At 40.4% G+C, this 20,343-nt stretch overlaps 1 protein-coding gene across 4 annotated transcripts; it reads right to left on the reverse strand.

The window, feature by feature from the left end:
* Positions 1–3,586: 3,586 nt before the first annotated feature.
* LOC113197763 (phytanoyl-CoA dioxygenase, peroxisomal-like) lies at positions 3,587–19,898 on the reverse strand. Of its 4 annotated transcripts, XR_003302744.2 has the most exons (10): positions 19,749–19,898; positions 16,627–16,685; positions 15,131–15,241; positions 13,424–13,592; positions 11,799–11,880; positions 10,403–10,584; positions 7,692–7,841; positions 6,108–6,242; positions 4,645–4,812; positions 3,587–4,037 (listed from the first exon to the last, which is right to left on the reverse strand). XR_003302744.2 is itself a non-coding variant. In XM_026410272.2 (9 exons), exons 1-9 carry the CDS (start codon positions 19,833–19,835, stop codon positions 3,984–3,986), a joined length of 1,017 nt encoding a protein of 338 aa, XP_026266057.2. In that variant the 5' UTR covers positions 19,836–19,898; the 3' UTR covers positions 3,588–3,983. The 4 variants fall into 4 exon arrangements, 3 of the variants coding, with proteins under 3 accessions (XP_026266058.2, XP_026266057.2, XP_026266056.2); XM_026410272.2 differs by lacking the exon at positions 4,645–4,812 and having other exon boundaries at positions 3,588–4,037; positions 19,761–19,898; XM_026410271.2 differs by lacking the exon at positions 4,645–4,812 and having other exon boundaries at positions 3,588–4,037.
* Between the last annotated feature and the right edge of the window lie 445 nt (positions 19,899–20,343).

Below are 20,343 nucleotides of genomic sequence, written 5' to 3' on the forward strand. Positions count from 1 at the left end.
CACTGAAATTGGAAAGCAACCTGCAATAGACAGGAGAATGAGCAGAACACGGTATAGACATACAATGGAGCAATATTTTTAAAAAATGTTTTAGTTGTAGATGAACATAATGCCTTTATTTTGTTTATTTTCATGTGGTGCTGAGGATCGAACCCAGTGCCTCATGCATACTAGGCAAGCCCTCTGCTGCTGAGCTCCTAACCCAGCCCCTCAATGGAGTATTATTCCATCTTAAAAAGGAAGGACATTCTGACACATGCCACAGCATGGAAGAACCTTGAGGACATGGTGCTAAACAAAATAAGCCTGTAAGGAAAAGAATATCACACCGGTGATTCCACTCACCTGAGTGTCCGTAAGGTAACCAAATTCACAGAGACAGAATGCAGAGTGTGGTGGGCCAGGTATGAAGGAAGGGGAAAGATGGGTTAGTGTTTACTGAGGATGATGTGTCAATTTGGTACGATGGAAAGTGTTCTGTGGATGGATGGTGATGATGGCTGCAAAACAATGTGAATGTACTCAGTGCAACTGATCTACACTCTGAAAAATGGCTAAGATGGCCAGGCATGGGAGCACATGCTGTAATCCCAGTGACTGGAAAGGCAGAGGCAGAATTGCAAGTTCCAGGGCATCCTGGGAAATTTAGCAAGAACTTATGGTTCAGATATTGGGGTGTCACCCAAAAGCTCAATGTGAGACAATGCCAGAAAGTTTAGAGGTGAAATGATTAGGGATTAAGAATTTTAACCTAATCAGTGCATGAATGCCCTGATAGAATAAACTGGTTGGAAGGAACCTGTAGGTAGGTAGGATGTGGCTGAAAGAGGAGGGTCTTTGGGGGATGTGCTTTTGGGGTATACATGTTGTCCATGTTCAGCAAAAGTCTCTCTCTGCTTCCTGATATCATGTCCTGAGCTCCTTTAATCTAGCACAGCCTTCCACCATGAGGTTCTGACTCACCTTGGACCCAGAACAATGGAGTCTGCCATCTAGGGACTGAGATCTCTGAAACCTTGAGCCCCAGATAAACTTCTCCACCTCTAATTGTTCTTGTCGTGTCTTTTGGTCACAGCAGTGAAAAATCTAACTAAAACCCTGTCTCAAACTGAAAAAAAAAGGGGGGGGATGAGGATGTAGCTTAGTAGAAGAATACCCCTGAGTTCAATCCCCAGTAAGAAAAAAGAAAACAACAAATAAAGGCTAACATGACTAATTGTATTATATATATATATATATATATATATATATATATACACACACACACACACCTCAGAGGTACCAGGGATTAAACTCAGGGGTCAGGGGTACTCCACCACTGAGCCACATTCCCAGCCCTGTTTTGTATTTTATTTAAGGACAGAGTCTCACTGATTTGCTTAGCACCTCGCTTTTGCTGAGGCTGGCTTTGAACTCGCAGTCCTCCTGCTTCAGCCTCCTTAGCCGCTGGGATACAGGCATGTGCCATCGCACTTGGCTGTTTTATATATATATATATATATATTATCCAAATTATTTTTATCCCAACTATATATTAAAAAGGACACAGGAAAAAAAGGGGGGAGTCCAAATACATACAAGTGAGCAAAGGCCTCTGGCTTTTCACAACTCTCAGTCCCAAATTCCTTAGAAGAAGGTTCTAGTTTTATTTTGCTCATTGAGTATCAACTTTTGGATTACTGTCTGGTGAATGAACAGCCCTGAACACATCCCCTCTCACTGGGCAGCCAGACTTCTCCTCATTCTGCCAAGGTGTCCTGTCCCATCTCTTCATGTTCCACCAGGGGTTTCCTCCCGTCCTTCACAAGGAGGGTGCACATGGGTGAAAAGCAGTCCTACTCATCCTGCTGTCATTCCCCTCCCACTGCAGAGTGGGCACCTGCAGATTGATGTGTGAACTAAGGGACAGAAGGGACACAGATGAGATGAGAAGTGCATGTTTCCTGATTGAAGAGTTGGCTTTCACTCACAGATGCATTGGGGACTAACAAATTGTGCTGTTTTCCCTGAAATCTGGTTTTTCTAATTGGGGTAGAGCAAGGCTCAGGGGAGCACACCTGTAATCACAGCTTCTTGGGAGGCCCAGGCAGGGAAAGAAATTCAGGTTGAAACTAGTTGGAGGTTCATTCTAGATACAAGCCCTGCTTCCTGCATGCTGTTTGCACTGGCATTCCTTATTTACCTTTTAGTTCCCATCCTTCTAGGAATCCTTTCCTTAGGCCTTTCCTGATTCTCTTGCGTTCTCTCCTTTCCAGCTGGGGCTAAGAAACTAACAAACCAGGAAATCCTCTGCTGTGCAGAATCACAAGGAAGGAACTGGCTGTTTTATTCTTAATCAAGCCATAAATATAATTTTTAAAAATACGAACCATGTTTTTGTCTTTAAGAGAATTTTTTAATGTTCTCTTTAGTAATAAATGACAGTAGAAACTATTTTGATATATTTATGCAAACATGGAATATACCTTATTCTAGTCAGGATCCTAGTCTTGTGGATGTACACAATGTTGAGATTCACTGTGGTCTGTTCATGCATATACATAAAAAAGTTATGTCAGAAGAATTCCACTGTCTTTCCTATTCCTATCTCCCACCCTTCATTTCCCTGTGTCTAAAACCACTGAATTTCTATTCCCTCACAACTTGTTGTAGGTTAGCATCCATGTATCAGAGAATATCAGTCTTTGGCTCTGGGGAGATTTGACTTAATTCACTTAGCATGATAGTCTCCAGACCCACCCATTTACAAGTGAAGGTCATAAAGTCTTCTTCTTTATAGCTAAGTAATATTCCATTGTGCATATATACCACAATTTCTTTATCCATTCATTTATTGAAGGGCACCTAGTTTCGTTCCATAGCCTAGATATTATGAATTGTGCTTCTATAAACATTGATGTGGCTATATTACTGTAGTATGCTGATTTAAAAACTTTTGGATATATATCAAGGAGTGGGATAACTGGGTCCAATGGTTCCTAGTTTTCTTGAGGACTCTCCATACTTCTTTCCAGAGTGGTTGCACTCCTCAACTGGTATAGAAATACAGTGTTATATTGAAATAAATCCCCAGTCCAGGCTCACTCCCAATTCAGCCTACAGTATGTTTCTGGTCCTCAAAAAAGCTTAGGTTTCATTCATAAATTCTAAAGGCTTTCAGTTGCCCTGCTTAACAGGAAATATCTGGGAAGGTGCCCTTGTCTACATTCCTTAGAAACAAAGGATATTTTTTGAAAAAATATTCTGGTTTTGAAGGAGAGTAGCTGGATTGAAGAAGTCTTGGAAGGAAGCCTGGGTCAGAGAATGAGGACCCACCTTATTTTGACCCACGATGGCCTTGGTACGCCCTTCACCAAATGTGAATGTACTACACATGGTTCTAGTTTGAAATCTCTCATGACATTAAATGGGGAAGTGTTGACTTTACTAGGAGAGGCATGCTCATCTCAGTGCACACTGAGTTTCAGAGAATTCATTTCTGCTGGAATAAACAGCTAATCAATGAGAGGAACTGATTGAACATACTTTTTTTTTTTTTAAAGAGAGAGTGAGAGAGGAGAGAGAGAGAGAGAGAGAGAGAATTTTTAATATTTATTTTTTAGTTCTCGGCAGACACAACATCTTTGTTGGTATGTGGTGCTGAGGATCGAACCCGGGCCGCACGCATGCCAGGCGAGCGCACTACCGCTGAGCCACATCTCCAGCCCCGATTGAACATACTTAAATCATATGCCACATTTATTGGTTGTAATCCCAAACCAGATTTTCTGAAAATAGTTATATTTCATTTTACTGTTCTTACTTCCACTAAAGTAACATCACTGCACTGCAAAATTAACTCTGCAAAATGAAGTTCCCAAGGCGTGTTTCTTGATTTTGGTACCAAGTGATAGAAAATATTACATCATCCCATATGAAAACATTTTCCTTAGACTCCTTGTTTTTTTCATCTCCTTTTGGAAGAGTTATAATCAAGAACTGTTTCAAAGAGTGATTCTTTCTCCTTTCACAAGTCGGGCTCGAAACATCCAAATATCCTGGAAATAACACCAAACAGAATGAGTGTGTGGAACACATCCATTGGCCTATTCCCCACAAGAGATTTCTAGGCTTTACAAATGGTTAAATAGGAAAACAATGCTATGGTTATTATATTGATTAATAAATAAACCAGCTTTGAAACTGCAATTAATTCTCTTGCCAAGAATTAAAACAATATCAACTGCATGGAGTCGGTGGATCCCCAAGCTGTCGGCCTCGCTGATCACAGTAATGCACCAGGGAGGGTAGGCTGTGATGCTGAGTCACAGCAGCTCAGGATCCTTCTCTTGGCTTGTCTTTTTATTACTTGCCTGAACCACTTTGAGGTGGCAACTCTGATGAGATCAGAGTAGTGAACATGGTACCATGGATACTGGCTTACTTGGGTGTGGGGAGGGGGTACTGGAGATGGAACCCAGGGCCACTCTCCACTGATCCATATGCCCAGGCTTTTTATTTTCCATTTTGAGACAGGGGCTCACTAAGTTGCTGAGGCTGGCCTCACTTGCAATCCTCCTGCCTTAGCCAAACTGTGAAGTAGCTGGGATTACAGGCATGTGCCACAATGCACCCTACTGCATTTATTAATAAAGCAATTGAGACCTTCTAATTTCTTGTTTCTTGTTTCTTGTTGAGCAGACAGCAAGGTATTGTGGAAAGAATGATTTCAGAATTAGGCCTGACTTTGAAATCTAGCTCTGTTTCTTAGGCCAGTCTCTGGGTCTTCAATTTATCCTTACAGCAAGTGCATTACAGAGTGTTCATTGCATTCTGGTGAAGAAAATCAGAAATGGGACATGAAATTGTTTTAGTTTTATTTTTTTAAATATATATTTTTTTTATTTTTAGTTGGACACAATACCTTTATTTATTTATTTATTTATTTGTATGTGATGCTGAGGAATGAACTGTGCTAGGTGAGCACTCCACCACTGAGCCACAACTTCGGGCCCATGGAAGTGTTTTTATAAGTTAGAATTATATGAGTTGTTATTGTTATCTATTATTCTATTTCTATTCTAAATATATCCGATAAGCTCTAATTGTGAGGTAACTAAAATATGGGTGGTGTTCATTCAGGACGACCTTTACAAACTTCCAATGTAATGTACACTCCAGGACCCCTCAGCTACCAAAATTCATGAGTGCTCATGTCCCTACAATAAAATAACCTCTGTTCATCCTCCCATATATTTTAAATCACCCTAGATTACTTATAGCACCTGGTGCAATAGAAACATGAGGTAGTTGTTAGGCTGTATTACATAGGAAATAATGATTTTAAAAATGTCTATATATGTTTAATACAGATGCAATTTTTTTCAAACATCGTTTAATATTCTGAATATTTTTCCAAATTTCAGTTGGTTTAATCCCCAAACGTGGAGTATTTTCAGACAAGGGACACATTTGTAGATTCTAAAGAGAGAAGCAAGATTCTCCACCCTAGAAACCTGTTCTGAATGTTCCCAATGGCACTGTAGCGTCCCACTGGTGTGCACTGACCTACAGATTCCTGGATGGACTAGAGTTATCATCACACTTAGTCTCTTGATAGTACATGCCCATACTATCATTATCTCATGCAAATAAAGTAAAATAGGAATAACTTCTTAGTTCAGAACCTAAACTGTGTGTTTTCTATAAAGTGAAGGTTTTTTTTTTTTTTAATGGCTTTGATTGCTAATTTATCTATTGCTCTTTAGTGGCCTTGAATGTCCACTACTTAGAAACAAATACTTTCCAAGTGATGTGTACAATTAGGAAAGCACATGAAATGCTGGCTAATGCCCTTCATCCATAAGCATTACTCCATCTCTGCTCTAGATGCAAATTTACCAAAAGCAACACTGGCTCCAGAATTGCTCCCTGAAGTCTTACAGGATTGCCTAATGAAACTATTCTTTACCAAGAAGAAAGGCCTGACTGAAGTCCCAAAACTTTATGTTTGCTCCTATACATTCAGAATCCCCATATCCTTCATTTCAAATTAAATTAGGTATTAAATAAGCATGCGAAGACAAGAAACTTCAGACATTTTACTTGGTTATTTCATGCAAGTGTACCTTCAAGTCTAAGCCACTGTCACTTCCATATAATTTATCTGTTATTCCCACAGCTTCTTTCTCAACGTGTTCTTGACTGGTGCCCTTCACATCAATGTAGTGGCAATCAGAACTGGCAAAATGGCAGGAAATTGCCTGTGCAGAGTGAATATTGATAATGGAGAAAAGCATCCTATGAATGCCAACAACCATGCTAGGAGTTCTCCTTTCAGGGGGTCCATTCTTCTGCCCAGGATTTGACTAGTCAACTACCAGGCCCTCAGTGGCATCCTAAATCTGTCACTTTCTAGGTGAGCCTCTCCCTCCTGCTCTCCCACCTAAAGGCTAATTAAGAAATGACTAAAGAGTCTTTTACCTAATTATTTATTTTTTAAAGATATATACAGGACAGGTGGCATAATTATCTAAGTAAAAGATCTTCACATTTCTAAGCATTTAAAGTTTTCTTTAAACTCTATTTTCTGTGCAGACCCTGCGCCAGACAAAGCCACATCAAGACACAAGACATAAGGAAAATTGTGTACTTCTACATCCATGTTGTTAGGAAATAATTGTAAATGTTCTTCCAGAACATTAAAATCAGTGAAAATATGGAAATATTACAAAGTGAATGTATTACACATCACTATTTGCATCTTTGTGCTTGCACTTCCATACTTAACACGGCCTGAGGGCTATGCTAGTGCGTGTACTTCCTGTCTTTTATTTAAATTTTTGACATTGTACACAGCATGGATTTTTTTTCATTAATTTTGATTTAGTAAAACAGCATTTAACTTGATGGCTGAGATTTTGGTAGCCCCTTCAATTTTGTCCTCAGGCACTGCCCCATTGGTATCAACTTGTACCAGGCCCTAGTGAGCCTGGTGCAAATATAAATGAATAAAGCCTGCAACCCTATATTGGGGTTAGAACAGGGATCAGTGGGAACCAGGTGGAAACACCACTGAATCTTAAAGGAGCCTCAATATTATGGACAACCTTGTTACCATGAGGAAAGTGAGCCCACAATACTCTAAGATCTGCTGAATTTGAGACAAGTGAGAAATCAGGGAAATTGTAATGAATTCTGTCAATTTTTAAATGTCAGTGACAAAATTATTTAATTTAAAACACTGAGATTGGAGGGGAATAAATATGTGCAGACAATTCAGAACCTTTGCTTAGGACCAATATTGTTTTTCCAAATAAATAAGGATATTCTATAATAATAAGGATATTCTAAATTTGCTTCTTGTTCTTGTTACCCTGAGCAATATAAATCCCAAGTGTATTTTAGTATTTGTTTTAACTCAAGAAAGCAGAAACTGTGCACTGCAAGGTGAGCCACTGCTCTGAAGGAATTCCACAAATGACCAAGATTCACAAGTAACAGGTTTAGGATCCTGATGGTACCTGGGTTCTGACTGAGTAGAGAAAAAAAAAAAAATGTACAAGGAAGGCAAATATTCTTCCTGGTTAAGAAAACTGGAAAAAACAGTCCAGTTTAGTGAAAAGTCATAAATCTTTTATGTGTTAATATACCTATGATTTTCTGTTTTGAACCCATTCATCTTTCAAAACTGAAGCAACATGGATGCATACTTTCCGGAATCCTTGAGTTTGATTCTGACCAGATCCATGGATGAGCAATGGGTGGAAGAAAACGGTGTCTCCCTTCTCCATCACAAGGTGCACTCGGGCATGGTCCTGGTCATAGTCCTGGATCCCATAGTAGAAAATGTTAACTCCACCCTGAAACACATAAGATAGGCAAAGTCTGGAGGAAGCAACAAAATGAACACTTTGTGTATGACTTGGCAGGGACAGCAAGGGTTCTCTGACTTCTTTTAAGAGGAAGACTTATCTAAATTAAATTATTAAATATAAAAAATGCAAAAGTCTTTCATATTTCTGGGTTTTTAAACATCATCTGCTGCAGGTACAGTGGTACACACCTGTGATCCCAGCTACTTGGGAGGCTTAGGCCAGGCATCATAAGTTCAGGGCAGAATAGCAAACTTAGCCAGACTTTGTCTTAAATTAAGATTTTTACAAAGGGCTAGAGATGTTGCTCAGTGGTGGAGGGCTTGCCTAGCATGTGCAAGGCCCTGGATTTGAACCCCAGCAATGCAACAAATTAAAATCACATATATTAAATTAATTGTTTTTATATTAAAATCATTTTTTTAACAAATGAACCAAATTGGAAATTTACCTACCCTTCCTCATTGAATTATAAACAATCTAGATCAGTTCTGCCTCTTGTGGTGAATGCAGGTGAACACCTTTAAAGCTCTTAGGCATTGACAGCCTCAATCTTAACATCCTTGCCACAGCCTGACATTCTCCTCACCTAGAACTTTGTTCACATCATTCTTGTATTACTCAGAGTATCTTGAAGAGGCTAATTATTCTCCCCAAACCAAGTACAGAACATTCTCAATTTTTCTAAGTTCAAAGGAATTATATCATATTCAGAATAAAAAGAGAATAGTAAGTATAACACTGTATATTTGATAACTATTTCCAAAAGTATTCTTAACTCCAGGAAATGTGTATGTATGTCCTTATTATACAAATTGAAGTGAGAAGTGACTACAGTTGATGAGCCTTTATGCATCTGGGCAGAAGTGTCCCATTCCAATGGGGAATAATCATTGTCCTACTGCACAATATTGTGACTTTGACTCTGTGTCCTTCTTTCCTGGCCAAGGTGCATATTGGTCCCTGCTAAGCTAAGCATAAAACTTCCACTGCCACTGCTGTGAATCTCAGCAGCATCTCAGACACCAGTCTGCTCCCATAGCCCTGGATGCCATTCCCTTCTGCTCAATAAGCCTCCTTAGGATTGCACCAACCCTTGCCTGTCCCTGAACTTAACTGATGAATTTCACCATTTCCACTTATATATATGGATTCAGACTCAAATATTTCCACAGAACACAATCAGTAGTACAAGAATTCAGAGAGAAAAGCCCTTGAAGCCACAGTCTTCATTTCCTACAGAAGCATGACTCAGTCTCCTTGCTCACCACTGCTGTCCTTTCCATTCTGACCATCATCAGGGATTTCAGGGTCTTCTGGTCTGGCATCAAAAAGGCTGAGATCTGCTCTCTGGTTTTGCTGCCTCTGAGCTCCTACACCCCCTGGGAATCATGAATCATACCCCAGACCTGAGATCATATTCTTGAAGAATGGATAAAGCCTTGCCATTCATGGGTGCAAAGCACATAATAGCTCCCCAGCACCAACATTTGAATGGATAAACCAACCATTGTTCAGCCATTCCACTGAACCGAAAGGAACAACCTATTGAGACTGTCAGCTTTGTTGAATCTCAAAGTAAATAATCTGAGCAACAGCAACCATTCCAAAAAAAAAAAAAAGTGTATGCCACATGATTATATCTATATGACATTTTATAAAATGCAAACTAATCTATAGGAACAGAAATCAGCTGAGTGGTTGCCTGGGGAGGAGGTGGAAAATATTCCCTTCATTGTGGTACCAGGTGTGTGTGTGTGTGTGTGTGTGTGTGTGTGTGTGTGTCAAAATGATCAAATTATACATTGAAAATATGTACTATTATATGATACTTATACCTCAAAAACACTTTCATTAGAAATAAAAGCTCTTCCAGTTTCCTAAAAAGGAAAGGACCCCATTCTCTCCATGTAACCTACAGGTAGGTGTTAAAGTCATTTTTAATCAGGTCCTGGAGGATCTTCTAAGGTTCTCTTCCCCTTCTACCCACCATAATGTCCTCAGCCCCCAGCCCATCTGATCTGAGAATGCCTTCCATATTTCATGTTCATTAACCAGGTTCCACTTCCCCTTGACCCTGATGCCTCCAAGGAGATTTTTTTGTGATAGGAAATTCTACCTTGTCCTTTAAGGCTCAGCTCAATCACCACCTCCCACCCCTGAGCATTTTTCTAGTCTTCACAGGTGCACAGAGATAATCCCTCCCTCCTTTCTTCTACTCTGAGAGCCTTCAGTCAGTGGGCACTTCACACACACTAGATTTGAAGGGTTGATGCCTGACCTCTGCCATCAGGCCTCACCATCTCAGATCCTAGGCAGCTCCTACCTAAGTCTCCACACTGGCTGGCTTTCAAGCCCATGTTGAAAGAACAAATCAAATGAATACTTTATGTGATGTCCTGGAACTCCCCCTGATCCTAATTGCAAATTTCAGGTCAATGCTTTGCTGAGAAAGGAAAGCAGTCTCATTTCTAAGTTTTTTGCACCTTAAGTGAAATAACAACAGTGAAAGAGATTCTGATCCAGACTCAGTGGACCCACAGACCTACCTCCCACTGGGGGTAGTCATGTGGCTTCAGAGGAAGTTTGTGAGTGCCTGGGAGGACAGCCAGACAGCCATTGTTCAGGTCAATGTGCTCCATGGCGGTCCAAGCACAAACAATGCGATTGCTGGGCCTGAAGGGGAAAAAGTGCAGATCCTGGCGCAAGGGGTGCCGGGAAGTCTTCCTGCCTGAAATGAGACTGCTGTCAAAAGGAGCTTATACCTCACAATTCTTATTCCATGCCGGAATAAACAACACATTACCTTTCCCTGCAAAAAAAAAAAAAAAAAAAAAATACTGTGGAAAATCATTCCCAATAGACCAGCACTAAAGTAAAATATTGAGTCAACATGGAGCATTTTCTTCTGATTTACTGGCCGCTGAGTGCTTACATTCTTTTCTAGGAAGTTGCATATACTCCATCATCTCTGCTGTGCCTTATTTCTTCATCACTCTGGATTTGGCACAGAGCTAGCATACAAAAGGATTTTTTTAAAAATTTAAAAACCGAATGAATTAAATTAAAGAGAATGTTACTGATTCAAATTTGAGGTTCCCTTCTAAGTGGCTAATGCCACAAACAGTTTTCTTAGAGGTCTTAATTCACAGACAATAGACATCCTCTGTATAGTTATTGACTAGTCAGAACCACTGACCATACAAACATTTTCCCCATCTTTGATTTTAGAATTTGATTCGCCCAAAATCTCATCGCACCAAGCAGGACATCCAAGGAGGAAAACACTGTGCTTCAGTCCTATCAAATAAACCTCTCCCAGGTGTCAAAAGAAAGAAAAAGTAGAAAAGGATACAGCCCTCTTGACTGATTTATGCTGCCTGATACAGAAAAATCTCTGAGTGTGGTCCAAGAGTCACCTGCAGTGGAATCTCTGGGCACTGGTATCAAAATGCAGACATCTGGGATCTACTTCAGAATCAGTGTCTCCATGAGGACTTAGAATCTAGGTTTTGGCAAGCACAAGGTACCACGAGCACTTGAGTGTGACTTGTAGTAACAGCTTTCATCCTGTTAGTAAAAATCATGTCTTCCGATCAGGAATGCAGAATCCATGTGATCCTGGCTAAGAATGGTTGGTGAAGATCACAGATGTTGAATAGAGGGAGTCTATGACATAATAATAGTCATGTTTCTCAGCCTACCTTTCCAGGGAGCCAGTCATCTGAAAATTTAGCAAAAACCCTATAATCAACATCTGAAATCACTATTACACTTCAAAGTTGATATAACATGAGATATTTAAGTCTTAAACAAAGGCACCCACATTCACTCACCCAGAGTTTGACAGTTACACCATGACCAGATCTAGAACAACAACTCTACATGTTTTAATTAAAGAATCTTTTTTTTTCTTGCTTCTCTGTAATAATAAGAGCCCTTTACCTGTATCTGGAGGTTTGTTTATCAGCATTGTGTGCATGGCCATGACATTGGGTCCAGTGAAGCACTCTACATACTTCAGAACCTGAGAAAAGGGAGAAGAAAGAAGAACAATCTCATTGGAAACTAGAAGTATAGGCAAGAGGCATAAAGTGTCCACACAAGAACTCAAATGACAACAATTTAAATACCAAGTGGTATTCCACAATCATGAAATATAGTGTTGAATGTCCAACACTACAAATTAAATGGAACTGTTCTGAGAAAGCATGGAATATAATCCAATAAGTCTGGCCATTCCTGAATCTCTTCCCTAAGGTTAATGAACAAGGCAAAATAATGGCCAGTACAGGAACCAAGGACAAAAAAAGCAGCCCCCTATAAGCATAGGGTCCTAGTCTCATGAGAAGAAAGGAAAATAGAAAATGTGAACATCATGGATGGTAGTGCTTCATCTAACACAAGTTGCCTCTGGCTTCAAATTCTATCTGTGACCACCTGCAGACTTCCATTCCCATCACAGCACCGTAGGTGGGAAGCACAGATGGTTGTAGGTCATTTCCCCTGGGCCTTTTCTCTTGAGTGCTGGGCACGATATCCCAGGAGATTTACCTGTGCAGTCTGTCTTCAGGAGTCAAACACTCTGACAGCATCTGCTATATGGAAAGTCTCTTTCAAAACCATTTTAAACAAGTGGTTAGGAAACCACGGTGCTAAAAGGTGGGAGTGAACAAACACACTTGAGGATGCAGGACCTAATTCCAGAAGAATGCACCAAGAGCAAGGGAGGCTGAGTAGAGAGACACTATTTCCCATGTTGTGCCCTTCTGATTTGCTTGGATACTTTTAGATATATCAATTACTATTAAAGAAGAAGAAATTTTAAAAAATAACTAACTTAAGGCATAGTGACTCATGGCTGTTATCCCAGCAGATTGGGAGGCTGAAGCAGAAAAATCATAGGTTCAAGGCCTGTCTCAACCACAGCATGACCATTTCTCAAAACAAAGAATAAAAAGAGTCGGGAGTGTAGTTGAAAGATATAGTGCCCCAGAGTTCATTTCTTAGTACCACAAATAAATCAAATTAAATAAAAAATAAATTAAGTTTAAAAGCAATTAATTCTACTGACCCAATTTATGAAATACATTAAGAAGTCAATACATTTACACATTACAGCCTCACAATTTCACCCCTGTTGATATTGACTCTTAGAAGCGCTCTTTCTATTTAACGCAGAATTTCTGTCTTCCCCCCCCCCCCAAAAAAAAAGACAATTAGCACACTTCACAGAAGCGTTTGTTAGTCTTGGTGCTATTGGTATCTGGGTTGGGTCAAGTCTTGGGGAGAGAGCTCCTCTGTGCATCATGGGATCTCAGGCCCAATTATCAGCATCCTTGGTCCCTACCCACTAGAAGCCACTAGTGTACCCACTATGCGGTTACCATCACCAGGAAAGTCTTGAGACATTGTCAATATCCATTGGGAGGCAAAATCACCTCCACATGAGAACCACCACTCTAGTACTATGTGTAGGAAGGGGTTAGATCCAGCACAACCAGGGGATCTTGGGGCAGACCTGCAAGCTGTCTATGAAGGAGAAACCAAACCAAGAGCAAGTCTCTAACCTCTGGGAGAGTGCAGTATCTAAAGAGCTCCTTATCTTCCTGGTAATCTTGAATCCTTGCAATTGTTTTCTCACTTGGCATATCCTCTGATTCCACAGAGGACACATCTCTTATTATAATGAGTCCTGCAGGTTTGGACTCCTCACTGCAGATCTTTTCAAATGCAACCCTAGAAAATTAAATTTACAAATAACATCATGACATCTGCTCCATACCACTGGTTGGCCCTGACCTGTGCAAAGATTTACAGATTCAGGAACAGTTTCTCTCTGCTAAGTCAGTCCTAAGGCCTAGTAGAGGGAGGAGAAAATGGCCAACTGAGAAGTCCTGGCCTCCTGGCCTCCTGCAATAATGAAAGAAGCAGGGGGGCAGTGGAAATAGCTCAGTCTATTGCTTCCTCACATGCACAAGGCCCTAGGTTCAATCCTCAGCACCACCAAAACAAACAAACAAACAAACAAAAAATACAAAAAACAGGGAATATTGCTTTGCTTAACATACCAGTGGTGACATAGTTTTCTGGTACCATTGTAATAATACAGGCTGAATATCCCTTATCTAAAATACTTAGAACTAACATCAGGTATTTTTGGATCTTAGAATATTGACATATACAAAATGAGCTGGTTGTGGTGGAGCATGCTGTAATCCCAGAGACTCAGGAGGTGAGGCTGCAGGATAGTAAATTTAAAGCCAGCCTATTCAATTTAGCAAGACTCTGTCTCAAAATAAAATGAACAAAGGGATGGGGATGGAACTTCCTGGATTCAACTCCAAGCACTAAAAATAATAATAATCTTAATAACAAAATATAATAATGAGATATCTGGAAGATGAAACCTAAGTGTCATCACAAAATGACTCTGTGTCTCCTCTATACCTCATACACACAGCTTGAAGATAATTTCATACAATATTTTTAGTGTGTCTGTGTTGTGACCATGACCATCATATGAGCCAGGTATGGAATTTTCCCCTTATAACATGATCTTGGTGTTCAATGGTTTGGATACTGGTTTTCTGATAAGTGATGCTTGGCCTTTAATAGCAAATACTCCTGTAGCACCTACCTGATGCCACATATTTTACCTTTTCTCTCCTATCAACAATGCTAGGAGATCAGTGTTATTACTATGACCATTTTACAGAGGAGTACACACATGTATAGAAAACTATGGTGACGATATGGGACATGCCATGTTAAGTGGTAGAGCTGAGATTGAGACCAGAAAGTCTGCCTCCTGATCCCATGCTCCTGAATACATCTCAACAAACCACATCACTCAAAAGTATCTAAACATGCAGAGGCTAATCTAACTTGTAATCCCACTGCATACATGTAATACAAAGTTTACAAATTTTTATGTAGAATTACAATGATACATAATGTTGGGATTCCATGTGATGTATTCACACCTGCACAGAGCATCAGTTGGTCAGTTTCATTCCCTAGCACCACTCCTTTCCCTCCCTTCCTCCATCCCATGGACATCTTTCTTGTATCTACTGATCTCCCTTCTGTTTTCTTGAGACCACTTTTTTACTTGTGTCTCTCTAGTTTCTACACAGGAGAGAAAACAATGACTTTTGACTCTGAGTCAGCCTTACTGTGCGTAACATGATGTTCTCCAATTCTATGCATTTTCCTGAAAATGACACAATCGCCATAACATATTTTTTGTAAAATAAGCAAGAGTATTTCTGCACCTGAAGCGTTGAATATCAGCATCAGATACTAGATTTTTAATAACAAGAAATCCATTTTCTTCATAAAATTGTCTCTGTTCCAGGCTCAGCACATTATTATCCAAAGTATACCTATAGGAGAAAAAGGCACCAAATTAGTCCAAATTTTAAATTACAATGCAAAATTATGTGCCAAGAACCCCCCAAAAATGTTCATATTCTTTAATCCAATACTTCTAATTGTAGAACTTTAACAAAATAATCTTAAAATATTTGAAAAACTTCAGGTCCAAAACATTAAAAATGCTCACAAAATGTACATTAATTGAAGAAAAATTAACTAATGATATTATAACCACTTGATGCATTAAAAGTAAAGGACAAAAGAGTATTGACAATGCATGCAATTATAATAAAATATGATTACAATGATATAAACACATCACTATTTGTGAAAAGGAGACTATTGAGAAATACATCAAAAAAGATTTTGGCAGTAATTGCATTTCAATAATGGAATTATAAATGATTGTTTAAAAATTCCCTCTATTTCTCTAATTTTGAATTTTTCCTAGAATGTATATGGTTTTTCAGTTGGGGAACTAATTTAATAAATTTTATGTTTTCAATTTAATCAATATATTCTCAGAAGTCATTAAAGTAACAAAAACCAAATGATGGTACAACAAACAAGCAAACGCAAATCACTCATCTCTTAAGATGAAATTTGGCTATAACAATATTTATAAAAGTCAAGGTATTCCCCTTAAAGGTGATTTAAGATAATGAACCAGGATAGTGGTTCAGGCCTATTATCTCAGTGATTCAGGAGACTGAGGGAGGAGGATGACAATTTCTAAACCAGCCGCAGAAACTTAGCGCTCACAAGGCTCTAAGCATCTTACACAGACCCTGTCCCAAAATAAAAAATAAAAAGGACTGGGGATATAGCTCAGTACTAAACCACCATGGGTTCAATCTACAGTGTTATAATAATAATAATAATAAACGTGCCAGGTGTGGCAGTACATATTTATAATTCCAGCTACTCAAGAAGCTGAGGCAGGAAGATTGCCTGAACTCTGGAGTGCAAAACAACCTAGGCAACATAGCAACATCCACAACTCAAAAAAAAAAAAAATTATAAAAAAAGAAGAGGAAAAAGCAGAAGAAAAAAAGAGAAAATATAATGTATATATGTAAACCAAAAATTAGCTAATATTTCAGTTTAATCAAACTACAAACTAATTTAGTTGGGATAACTTGTGGTTGCATTTTCAAAACTCAGATTATACATTTTCTGGTATTTTTCCTTCTTTCTAAATTTAAGAATAAATATTGAAAATTAAAGTCAAAGTCTTCAAAAGTATCCACAATTCTACTAATTAGAACAAATCCTGGAAACAGAGAATGTGTATAATAAATTTTAATCAGGCAACATGTTATATTGTATATTGTATCCAAGTTACCACTGGATACATATAGTAGAGTTACCAATTAAAAATATTTCTACTTACTGGAATTGCTGAGGATGGAAATTTGTAGGGGTAATCTTCCCTGAAGTGCAGTGAGCTACCTAGGGTGTGAATTAAGGAAAAAAAAAAAAGTAAAATTTGGGAGTCAAACTTGTCTAGAAACAACCATTTTCTCTGGGGAGGTTCTCACAGGAAAGGAGTTCCCTAAAGAGGCACCAGGTGTTCAGGTTTCCCACGTCACCCTGACAGGTACACACTGCTGCTTTAAGTCCTTTCATTTACATCACTTTGTCTCATTGTCACAATAATCTGAGGAGGTGGCAGATATATCAGGGGCTTTATAGTCATTCCTGCTGTTGCACTTGGAAACCTGGGCTTGGAGCTCAGGCCAAGGTCACCCAGAGAAGAATGGCTGAGCCAGGACAGAACTCACACTCTGCTTCAAGGCTTCAGTCTGTCTTAATCCATGTGATTCACTTCACCTAACCACTAAACAAATACAAACCCAAAGGTTCAAACCTGAAAGTAAAGACAGAACGTGGTTATTCACAAAAAGTATTTTATTGAGTTGGGCTTCAGTTCAAAATATTAGAAAGTTTGGGTGGTCATTCGATGGGGGGATGGGAGTCCATAAAATAAACAATGACTCCAATTTGAGTATGAACCCCACGGTATAATTTTAAAATATCTGTAAGGACTAGAAATTATTTTTTATAAGATCACTTTTCCTTTTTATACCTACAGATTATTGACACAGCATCTCATGGTTTCTATTATTTTCTTGTTGTTTCTTTAGCTAAAACAGTTCCTTTCAAAGTGTCACTTTTCATAAACAGGTTATCATTTCTTAAATGAAGTCTCTAAGGAATGTGGAGACAGTATCATAGTCCAGGAGGGATGCAAGCCAAGAGTCAGCATTATGAGTTCCTGTCTGCTCTATCAGAGGCAGAAGATTTGACGCCCAGGAACAACCACTCTCAGCAATTTGTCATTGCCAAGATATTCAGTTTTCAGACTCTAGCCAGTGTTCTTGGTGCCTCTCCACTATTCCTCCAGCATGTTTTTTTTTTGTTATTATTGTTCTTGGGGAAATTTTAATAAAGTGGAAATGTTTATAATCTAAAGTTAGGTGAAAACAATGGATGCAAAAACCTCATACAGTATAATCCTGGTTTTGTAATACATATGCAAATGGAAAACACTAAAAAGTTTACCAATGAATTGTGACTGGTAGAACAATGAGTTATATGTCTCTAATTTCCCCCTTTCTACATATCTTCTTTAAAAAATAAATATGACATTTTATACATCAAAAATGATGAGTCCTTATTCCAAAATTCACCTTCCTAAGAAACAATGAAGGCTGGAGAAAAACTGTCACAAAACTTCCAGAAACATAATAAGACTAAAGGAAATTCACTGCAAATCTTAGCCAGTGCTATCCAAGATTATAGCCATCAGGCTCCTCTGCCTATTTAAGTTGAAATTAATTCAGTGTCAAATGCTGTCCCTGAATTGCGCTAGTCCCATTTTAATGGCTCAATAGATACATGTCCAGTCATAGAATATTCCATCATTGCAGAAAGCCATGTTAAACAGTGCTCCTATAGAAAACAGCCATGAAAAAAGAATCTCTAAATTCAGGGAGGGAAAACAAAGCCTTGAGACACTGAACAAAGAAACCCTAATTAAACTTCTAAATATCCCAGTGTATTGGTGACTCTCAAAATCTAGGCTGCATCACAAATGTAAAGGATAAAGGACACCTAAGGGCATCATTCTAGATTCTGATTCAGCAACTTTGGAGTTGAGTTGAGCCATAGAATTTGCATTCCCCACCTCTCCCAGGATGAAACCCAGGGCCCTGTGGTACTAGGCAAGCCCTCTGCCACTGAGCTAAGCAAACTGAGCTACACCTGCCCAGCAGAAGTCCTTTTCTAACCACTTCTTCTGACAAGTTCCCAGGGGATGCAGATGACACCGCTCCATGGACCACACTATGACAAACACTGGTTTAGTTCAATGATCTTGGTCCAGATTTTTAATCTCTCCTAGTCTCTGTTACTCACTTGGAAAATGAGCTGACATCCTCACCTGGGGTCTCTTTATCATTCTATGGACAAAGTTTAAGCATTTCAATGTTCTCCCACATGGCTGCTTGGAAACCCAGTGGGAAGAGCAACACTGAAAGTCCAAGAAGCAGCTGTGATAATCAACCTTAGGAGAGATGTCAGGATGTTAACATAAAGCAGAAGAGAGGCTACTGGCCTAAGGAAAAACTCCATGCAGTACCTACAGAGCTTCCAAAAGTGTGCCCTGAATGGGCAGGCAAAAGCAGTTCAAGAAGCCGATTGGACTGGCAGGTCTATTCATAGTACCCTGTTTCTGGGTCTGCTCCTCCCCTACAAGCCTGGCACACAAATTCCTTCTGGGATTCACTTCTGAAGACAAGGACTAAATCCTTGTCTAAATCCTTTTCCTAGATATCAGCTTAGGACTCTGCCAGGGTCCCCAAGCCTCCAGAGGCTGCCACAGAGCCCAGAGCTCCCCTAGGAAGCTCCCAAGCAGAGGCTGGGGCAAGGTTCCACCTCCGGGGGTTGTCCCGTAGCAGCGCCAGTGTGTCCAGCTCCCACCCCTTCAGAGGACTGGCATCCCCTCTTGAGAGGAGGACAGATGTCTGGCCCCTAGGTCCCTCCCAAGCAGCTCTGTGCTCCTGTTTAATGTGACTGCCCTCGGGCAATTCTTGGTCTCCAAGCATTCCTAGAGCTCTCCCACACCGCGGACAAAAAAAATAACAAGGCAGATGACCATGGCAAGGCCTCCCCAACCTCCCCTCTTCACAAAGCAACAACAGTAGACACTAAGAAGTACCAGAAAGGTGGAGCCACGCGCAATAGCGGCCACTGAGACCAGGACAGTCACGTACCCAATACCCGGGGAAAGATGCCTTTGGGGTCATGGGGGGCCACCAGAACCTAGAGATCCAACCCCGCTCCCTCCCAGGCCTCCTTTTGAGATGTAACTTTCTGGGGATAGTTGCGCTGAGGGGTGCGAAGGGCAAGAGAAGGAGCAGTCCTGAGACCGGGAGGCCACCACAGCGGCCCGCGTCAACCTCCAAGGCCGAGGCTGCTGGGCCCCAACTGGGTGGCGCGAGTCCACCTCACCCCAAAGGATACCACGGCTCGAACCGAGGAACCGCCAAGGTGCCCCAAAATCCTCCGCAGGCGAGCAGCAGCGCGAGTCTGCTCCATGGCGGCGGCGAGTAGGGCCACTGTCACACTTCATTCCCGGGCCACCTCTCCTCCCAGAGATAAAGGAACAAGGTGTCCCCCATCCACCCCCGCGCCCCCCAGAGCTCCGCCTCCCGGGCGCAGACTGCTGGGGATGACCCAGACGCCCTAGGCCACCTGTTCAGCGCGGGGCGGGGTGGGGTGGGGGGACCCTGGGGACAACCGAGACGCCCAGGCTGTTCAACGCGGGGTGGGGTGGGGACCCTGCCACCAGGGCACCTTCTTCTCATGCGGCCTGTTTCTGATCCGCGGGGACCCTCCCTGCTTCACCTGAGCAACACTCTTAACTTCAGGGCTTCAGTCTGTCTACAGCCATCCTCGTGATGGTTCTTGCCACTACTAAACCAATAAAATTCAAATGTTTATCCCTAAAAAATCGTAGTGCTGTTCAAAAGAGACTTAATTTAGTGCAAGTCCAGCCCAAAATACTAGTTTGGCTGGTCCTTTTTACTTTTACGTGTATGAAATT

This window comes from Urocitellus parryii, chromosome 9 (assembly GCF_045843805.1).
Source record: "Urocitellus parryii isolate mUroPar1 chromosome 9, mUroPar1.hap1, whole genome shotgun sequence".
NCBI classification, from domain to species: Eukaryota; Metazoa; Chordata; class Mammalia; order Rodentia; family Sciuridae; genus Urocitellus; species Urocitellus parryii.

Bases quoted from the DNA above. Each gene is read 5' to 3' on its own strand.
- LOC113197763 (XM_026410271.2), bottom strand. From the start codon at position 19,835: ATGGAGCAGACTCGCGCTGCTGCTCGCCTGCGGAGGATTTTGGGGCAC. The intron at 16,686-19,748 runs GTGAGGTGGACT...TTCACACCCTAG, and splicing joins GAGCCGTGGTATCCTTTGGG to GTAGCTCACTGCACTTCAGG. The intron at 7,842-10,402 runs GTAGGTCTGTGG...TATGTGTTTCAG, and splicing joins ATGACTACCCCCAGTGGGAG to GGTGGAGTTAACATTTTCTA.